Raw genomic sequence first — 9,576 nt, forward strand, 5'->3', positions numbered from 1 at the left:
ATACGGATGCAACCTTATACTTCTTCTCCTTGACTTCAATTGAGTTGAGATTGATCTCCATCTTGTCTGAAAGTGGTAAGATTGAATACGGAAGGTACTCAATAAGTCCGATACTACTTTAAGGAGTTGATAGATGCATAATAGATAAATCAAAGATAAAGTTTTACGGTATAATTTTAAGCGTAAAGCATGTTTTATGTAGATATCCTTTTGAAACAAAGGTAACCTGGTAACAAAGTTTTTGAAACAGTTTTAAATAAGGTAACCTGGTAACAAAGCTTTTTGTAACAGTTTTAAACAAGATAATGAGGTATATCTAGGGATTTTTTTTTATCTTAGGAGGAGCTACACCATACTATGCAATCTCTATCATCATATTTGGTATACCTCTAGTACCACATAGATCCTAACGGATTGAGTCAATAACCTCATCACACGGACATCTAATCCACACACCCACTCATTAAGACACACGCATCCAGAATCTAATTAAGCGTGACCATACCTTCGTATGTGTATGACCGTGGACACAACTATTCGAATAGGTTTACACTTTGTAGAGGTTGTACACTGTACTAACGTAATATGCTCAGCCTCTAACCGTTGCAAGCGGAGGAGCGAATCACACCGAGACACTTTAATCACCTTTCCTGTCGGGCTTTTCTATGAGATTTATCCCCAAGTACTAAAGATTTTGTACTGAATGTTAGGTTCTATTTTTAAGCACTTGCCGATCTCTGCATATTCAAACAGAGGATCAGATAGTCACTTGACTACTCGTTGCTCTCAGTCTCCTAGTATGATGCCCAACTCAGTTCGATGAAAGAAAAAATCAAGTTCTACCCATACAGGATGCATGGTTGCACGAGGATGGCTAAGCATGACAGGTCAAGATTCGGGGCTTAAACGACCAAAGTAGGTATCTTCTGGCAATGAATACCATAAAAGTAACCCAAGCCCCCGAGAGCATCCTCGACTGGAGGATCACTCTACCTGCCTCCACCAAAACAGTTTTCATCTATTTTGCACATCACTCTCTATATCCCACACGACATCAAGGATTTCACAACCATAACGGAATTCACAACCATCGAGGATTCATGGTATATGAGTTAACATTGATAACAATAAATTGTTATCTCCGAAGAGATGTATTTTAAAAACGACGTCTCCGAGGAGACATATTAAATCCTAAGAATGCTAGATATCAAGGCGTTGTCCAACGTTAATATAGATAATGATAGGTAAATCCTAGAGTGATATGTATTCTGGATAATGATATTGAAGGCATGACAAGTGTTTAATATGAGTAACTACCATAAGTAGTTTGTAAAAGCACAATACATAATACATAAGATAATAAGTCAAGTTTTAGTTGATTATGTAGATTATCTGAAAATATAGGTTCAATATAATCAAGGAGATATGACTTGCCTTCACAAATATTAATTCATGATTGGTTTGTCGTTCGAGTCTCCTTGGTTCTTCATCATCGGGTCTCACCTTCAGTTCCTTCCTTGTGTTCTTGCTTAGAACCTTAACTTTGAGCCTAAGTAAATTAACAACAAAGAGCGCACAACAACTAAGCAATGGGACACCAAACAACACCAAAGGAACACCAAAGTGAAAGAAAAACGAACGAGTAAAACGACGGAAGCTAAATTAGTGGAAAGACAAACAACAACTCTTAGCTAGGTGAAACTAACATACAGAGACTAGCGAGGTTATCTAGTGAAGCTAGGTTAAGTTGTTAGCCTAATTATTTATTAACTTAGAGAAAACCTAAACAAGTTACTATCGACTAGGTGAGCGTATATTAGCTTAACTACCGGGATACAACAATTTATGGTTTCTATGTGTAGATAAGTGCACGTGTCTATACATAAATGTATATGCGATACTTATGTCTATATGTATGTGAGCATGCATACACACACTATATGTATATTCTGCAGGTATGCTCACTGTAGTTCATGTCTGCGTACACCCACAAGTTATAACTCACAGTGTTTCAGGTTGTAACTAGGGGATGTGCGTAGTGCGAATAACAAGTTGTAACTCGCAGTGTTAGCTTATTGTGTTGCAATTATGTATTTATGAACGTGAAGTTGTAACTTGTCTATCTAACAAGTTGTAATTCACAGTGTTTCGAGTTGTAACTAGGGGATGTGCGCAGTACGAATAACAAGTTGTAACTCACAATGTTAGTTTCTTGTGTTGCAATTATACATTTTTGGATATGAAGTTGTAATTGGTTTACCTAACAAGTTGTAACTCACAGTGTTTCAAGTTGTAACTGGGGGATGTGCGTAGTGCGAATAACAAGTTGTAACTCACAGTGTTAGCTTCTCGTGTTGTATTTATACATTTCTGAACGTGAAGTTGTAACTGGTCTACCTAACAAGTTGTAACTCACAGTGTTTTGGGTTGTAACTGGGGGATGTGCGCAGTGCGAATAGCAACTACGCATAGGCGCAGAATAGCCTCGCTGTATATATATATATATATATATATATATATATATATATATATATATATATAAGTATACTTCTAGGAGATTATATGTGCTTAAGTGTCGGATTAATTATTCTAATATATAGCACTAAACTAAGATTATATGGTAATTACTCCTAATTACCTAATGTTTCTTAATTTCCACTCTAATTAAGCAATAAACAATTGCAATGGAAAAACATACATGTAATTAATTAACTAGGTTAAACTATTCTTAATTAACAAAAGGATTAAATCTACTCTTAATCTAGATTAAGATAAGCAACTAATCTACCATTATAACCCAAACATGGATATAGAATTAACTAACACAACTTTATTTAATAAAACACAAAACTAATTCTAGTTAAACGCCGTGACACGAAAATAAATACCATATGAGAAAATAAAGAGCTCCAAAAATTACAAAATTTGGCAGAGAGATAGATTATAATTTTAGAGGAATATCAGCGAAAGAATCATTAAAATCGGAATTAAAACGAAGGAGATACGATGCTCGGAAGATTTGCTTGAAAAGTAATTATGGAAAAAGAAAAAGAGTACTATCCCACAGACTTGGTTCACGAATTTAGTGGGACGGTGGGGCTTGTGAGCGAGGTGCACCGCGGACCGGGCTGATGGACTTGGTCCATGGCTTTTGTGGACCGGGGGAACTCGGGTTAGTGGTCCACCATGGATCGGTCCTGCGAACTGGTCGGACCAGCCCGTGGGCCCACATGGCAATGACGGGGAGGGGTGGCGAGAGTAGAGGGTTAAGGTTGGCTAGCCCGTGAGGCTCAGGGAGAGAGAGGGAAGGAGCGACCGGTGAGGGAAGAGGGAGGCGGCGCTGGAGATGGGGGGTGCTGAAGAGAGGAGGAGGCCGGAGAGAGGGAGAGAGCCGGGGGGGAGGGTGGAGCCTAAGGGGTGAGGAGCCAACGGGCTAGGGCGCGACATTGGAGACCAGAGTGACGCAAGAGGATGCGGTACCGGGGAGATGGAAAGCTCGGCGGTGGCTCAGAGGCAGTGCAAGCGGCTTGGTGCGACAACGTGGCGCAAGCGACGGTGCAGCAAGCATCAACACATGTGAGGCACGACGACGCGGTGGCTTGAGCAGTGGCGTGAGCAGAGGGAGGCCGGCTCAGGCTGGGCTATGTGGGCGGTGCGACGCATGTAGATGTGCACGGGAACGACGACGTGACATCGACATCACGACACGGCGGTCGGGACAGACAGAGAGGGTGGCACAGTAGGAGGCGGCACTGGTGCTAAGAACATTACCATCAAGGTGTCTTCTAGCATGGCTTATCCCCGTGACGCCCATGACCTTTTGCTTGGACGTCTGATATTGGAGGGCTACACCATGGTCGAAGTAGACGAGATAGTTAACAATTACCATCATGTTCAGCTGGACTACCCCGCAGAGGAGGGGGTGAACACTATAGCAGAGAACAAGCACATATTCATCATGTGGGAAAAGGCCCACATAGTATTTCCACCAGGGACAGCTCCCGAGAACCTCTGCTCTCCACTACACACCAGACCATTGTCATCTCGTAGATCTCTCTCTCCTCAGCCATCTCCTAGAAGAAGTCCTCTTCCCCAACTATCGCCTTAAAGAAGTCCACTGCTCAAGAAGCCATCACCATCAAGAAACGGGTCATCATCTCAGAAAACACGACCAGGTTCCACAACATCCAAGCAGACGACATCATCTAAGAAGTCGATGCCATCTAAGAAGTTGGCGGAGCCTAATGATGTCTATTCACTTACTCCTAAGTAAAGAAAAAACATTATGGATGCTAGTGTAACGACTCATTTCCATCCTTCAACACCTCCACCAAAGCCTATTGTGCTTGAAGAAAGCATGAAAATTTTCATGGATATTGCTAAAGTTAAACAAATGGAGGAGACTTCAAGTAAGCCACCAACTCACTACGAACGTATTAGCAAGAAGCGGACCAAGAGCAAATAAATTTCAATCATTAAGGATGCTCCAAGCATTGCAGACTTCCTGGCTGATTCAAAAATAACAGCAGAGGAACTAGCATGACTTACTATAGGAGCGGATATCCAAAAGTTGGATGTTACATGGCCATTTGAGTTGAGCAAACCTTTGGTCAAACCAGATATAGAAAGAAATCTTACAACTCAAATGTGCTGATTATATCAGTGGTACTTAGAGCAAATCTAGATGGGATTTTTAGGTGTTCCCCGTAAAATACAGATATGAATATTTTCTCAATAGGGATGGCTTCTTCTGGGTGGAATTCTTATACTTGTATGAACTGTATAAGGAAAATGCCCTCGACGTGGCTATAGTAAGAGCGTTTTTAGACTCTGTAAGTGACTTATGCATATAATTCCCATTATATGACCTTGTACCTTAAAATTGCATGCCTCACTTCTCTCTTTCATAGAATGGAGATCTGCGCATGCAAACAAAAATTAGATAATAAAGTAGGATTTATTGATCCTGGGTTTGTCAACAAGAAAATAGTAAGAGAGAGTCCAGACTTCACCGAGAACTACATATTGAAGTGTCTGCTTCTCCACCAACACAAGAAATTCGTACTCTTACCCTACACCTTTGAATACGTGTTTGCATGCCAGTATGTTAAGCTTTTATAGGCAACTTGATTCTAGTACTAATTTTGCTATAGTGCCACATATATCATATAGTTTTCATTGGATCCTCCTTGTTATCCATCTAGATTTGAACAAGATCATTATCTTGGACTCACAAAAGAGAGATAAGATGACTTATCAAGACCTTATAGACATGCTAAATAGGAAAACTCGATCATTTAATCTTCTCGTCAATTGAATCTAAGTTTAATTGATACTCATATTCACGTACAGAGCATACACAAGATACTGCAAAAAGAGTGTTATCTACTTTCCATTCAGGAAGCAGTACGATGTAAAAACCAACATTCTAATACGCAGGTAATATTCATGTCTTACATTTCCTACTGAATAAAAAGGTTCAATTCATTCCATTGATGAATTATTTCCTCTTGAAGTGTGTGAGGCAGCCACCCGATAATAATCTCTATGGGTTTTATATTTGTACTTTCGTGCATGCATTCAGTCCTAACAGAGATGCTGTCATGTTCATGGACTAATTCTTTCAAATATTCAAATGCAACACTTCAATTGCGTTACAACCTGCAGAAATACATGCTCTTCAAGAACAGATCGCTGGGTCTTCATGGAACATGTTATCAACCCAAACGATAAGTTTCATAAACTCATCATGCCATCGATGATGCGTGAGAGACCTTTAGATGATACCATATCATCTAGTAGAGAGTATACGACAAGGAAGAAGTCTACCAATGGGCTTAAGAACTTATTATATTTTGACAAATGACATAATATTAATGAATGACATTAATTGCTATGTATTAATGAATAAGTCTTTATTAATTATTGATTTATATTAAATACATTGATTTATATTAAATATGTGCTTCATTTTATGCATGTATATTGAGAGGGAGAGAGAGATGGAGTGATCGAGGAGAGAGAGTGAGGATAGAGAGGAGAGAGAGGCGAAGGGAGGAAAGAGAGACGAAGGGAGGAAAGAGAGGGAGGATAGAGAGAGGAAAAAGAGGGAGGATAGAGAGGAGAGGTAAAACACTGCCGATTGAAGGCTTTAGTTAGCATTGATGCCCTGAACATCACTGTTGGCCGAAACTACCAGTCGGCAGTGATACCCAGGTCATCACTACCGGCTGAATCGTTCAGACTGTAGTGGTAACCCACTTCACTGCCGGTCTCCCGGACAGACAGTAGATAGTCGAGGACTATTATTGTCTGTACCCACTGCTGGCTCCAAAACCGACAGTGAAGGGGGTTTTGGAGCCGACAGTAAAGCATGTTTATGTAGTAGTATCACTAGGTATATAAACTACGAGCTCAGGTATATAGATCAGCCCTAATTACACGTAAACCTATGCTCTGGATAGGCATATGGACATGCCCGCGAGTACAAGATACGCACGGGTGGTGAGCATGAGTAGTATTTCTTACCTGTGATAGGTAATAGGTACGGGTACGGGTTTAGGTTGAAACTCGTGAGTACAAGTCTAGACAGTCTCTACCCGCAGGCATTTTACTCGTTCCCTTGTTTACCTTTCCCATCTAAAAAAAGCAGCAGAAGAAAAAAACACGTGCTTCAATGTACTGGCCGGCGGCGCATGGTGTTGTTCACATGAGCTCATTGTCCGATCACATCGTCAGATATATTCATACTACATGCACGCGTACGTGACGCACGAGGGATGCTGCAAGAGCCGTGCTTATCGTCGCCGATGCCAGGGTACGTTAGGAACGAACCAAATCTGCTGACTCTCTCTCTCTGTATTGCGATTAAAGTACATATACAGCATGAACCAGACATGTGAAAGTACACCGCGCGCGCGCGCACTCGTGACGTTGATCCATATATATGTCGAATCGAAATGCGGTGCATGCACGACGTCAAACTGAAACCTAAAATGGGTTCGGTAACTCCACAAGAGATTGACTAGTCGTACTCCGTACCTACTACGTACTGGTCGTACAAACTAATTCAGACAAGCGTAAAATACAATGCAACTAGTGGTAGTAAGCAGCAGCAAGGTGATTAAGCACGACACTGCAGCTATGCTTAAAATAGATCGACTTGGTGCCAATTATATACTAAAGTAATTGCAATATATATATATATATATACACACACTATATACTTCATTCTTACGGTAATAGAAAGCTGAAAGTACGTACTATGCAGACATACATGTAGTTTCTTGCTCTCTGAATTCACAGAGAAATTAAGTCAAATTTTGTATTGGAACGCACGATTAGAGTGTTCATTTCATGGACACGACGGCTATCCTGCATGTACTGAAACCGGCCATTCGTGCAGTCACGTTTCGTGTTCAGTTTGCTCTGCATGGATCGAGACGAATATATACCACGAGGCGGAGTTCCGTACGCATGCCCCATTTTGATACGCGCGACAAGCATTTATATGAGCTTTCTCTAGAGCGCGACGTGTTCGATTCGATCCTATATACTCTTTTAAAAAAAACAATCGTACTACTAGGTATTACTCCCTTTTTAGTATGGTATTACTCCCTTCATTAGATTATATGCTGTTAACCATTAAAAAAAAGTACTACTAGGTATTACACCCTTTTTTAAGTAAGGCATTACTCTCTTTAGATCATAAATAAGTGTCGTTTTTAGATTATATGCTATCAACCATTTTAAATTTTAGTTATCAATTACTTTTTATGATTAAGTTTTAATATTTAAAAATAATACAAGTAAATTTATTTCGAAAATTATTTTTATAATAATATATTTTCACTATGCTTAAATATATTGTTCAAAGTTACATTTTAAAAGCTTTATTAAATCTCTAAAATAATACTTATTTATAATCCGAGAGAATATACCATATTAATTTCTCTGTTGTATAACTGTATGTGTGCTAGTAACCGATTGAGTAGCTAGCGTCCGCGACAACCACTACCGCCCCCCCCCCCCACCGTCGCCTTAATTGTGAGACGGTGTAGGGAACTGGAGATCAGTCGTCGCAGGTAGCAAGGTAGATGAGCGCGCGCGCCACGGTCGCCGCTATCGATCGTCGTGCTCACATATGGGGGCATTGCCGTCCTCACATATGGGGCGCGAGCAAGGACGGACTGGACTGGTTGCCTAGCCCCATCGGCAGGCCGGCCGGGCCATGAAATTCACCCGCGCGCACCGAACGTCCACCAATTCGCAGCTCTGATTCGAGCGAGAGACATGCATGTCCGTGCTCAAGAGATTGAGATCGATCGAGATCTATACAATTTCCTCCGGCAAAGCATAGAAGATTAAGTGATCTACACAAATCGTCAAATGAAACGCCTAGGTGCTACTCACAAAACTAATCCATCTCCAATAGATGATCGCTTGCTTCCTCCAAATCCAATTTCTTGAACGAATAATGAAGTAGCTAGCATGCTTGAAGTTCGATATGATCGCGATCGCAATCAAGCGTGGAACCTGCCCAGATAGGTCGCTTGCTACTGTCTTCCTCCTTTGGCGTCGAGGCCCAGGAGCCGCACGGCCACCGGCGACAGCCTCCCGGGGCTGACGGCCGCCGCGAACGCCAAGCCCTTCCTCCCCTTGCGCTCCTTGATCGTGTCCAGCCGCGGCGACCACGCCCGCGCCCCCCTCGCCGAGCCCACCAGCTGCTCGTAGTGCTTCCTCAGCTCCGGCGTGCTGCACAGCGCCCCGGCGCACCCCTCCTCCCCGCCTCTCTCTCTGCATCCCGCCCTCGGGGTGATGTTCCCGACGATGAACTCCAGCGTGACCTTGATCACCGTGCGCCCATCATCGCCCTTGACGTACTCGAACGGGCTCTTGGCTCCCCCCGCGATGGACGCCCCCTGGCCCCGGTCGTAGGACAGCGCAGCGAGGGAGGCCGCCGTGAGCGCGTCGTAGCCCTGCGGCAGGCGGTCGACGGGGAGCACGAGGTAGGTCTTGCCAGCGGCGAGCCGGTCCTCGATGGCCAGCACCGGCGCGGGGCGGCCCAGGTAGAACCCGTCGGCGCGGCACACGACGGTGCCCGCGAAGTCCAGCATCACCTGGCCCGCCAGCTTCCCGTGCCGGGCCGCCCGCGCCTCCCCGCCCCACAGCACCAGCCGCGCCGTGCGCCGCCGCCGCGACAGGACCGCCGCGCAGAAGCACGGCACCAGGAGGCAGCCATTGCCCATGGATCGAGATCGACCCGACGGGTTGGTGGTGAGTTGGCTAGGGTTTCGTGGCGATCGATGGGGCTGCACACCTGTGCTCGATCGCGCTAGCAGCTGTGGGGGTTGGATATATATATATATATATATTACTGTAACTTTGTTCCTAATATATGGGATCATGAGTCGCGAATCACACGCATCAGTGAGAAAACTACAGTGACATTGAAGTTATGAGCATGATGCTGCGGCAAGGGGTAGGTTTGACTGACGTGTGCGTGTGGTGGCCGGAGCATAATTAATAATCGAACAGCTCGTCGCCTCGTCGGCGGTCAAAGACGACGGCGTTTCG

At 43.5% G+C, this 9,576-nt stretch overlaps 1 protein-coding gene across 1 annotated transcript; it reads right to left on the reverse strand.

Annotated features, from left to right (window-relative positions):
• Positions 1 to 8,314: 8,314 nt before the first annotated feature.
• Positions 8,315 to 9,357, reverse strand: LOC133911039 (uncharacterized). Its single transcript, XM_062353263.1, has one exon. The coding sequence runs from the start codon at positions 9,246 to 9,248 to the stop codon at positions 8,556 to 8,558; it is 693 nt and encodes a 230-aa protein (XP_062209247.1). The 5' UTR covers positions 9,249 to 9,357; the 3' UTR covers positions 8,315 to 8,555.
• Between the last annotated feature and the right edge of the window lie 219 nt (positions 9,358 to 9,576).

This window comes from Phragmites australis, chromosome 3 (assembly GCF_958298935.1).
Source record: "Phragmites australis chromosome 3, lpPhrAust1.1, whole genome shotgun sequence".
Taxonomy (NCBI): Eukaryota; Viridiplantae; Streptophyta; class Magnoliopsida; order Poales; family Poaceae; genus Phragmites; species Phragmites australis.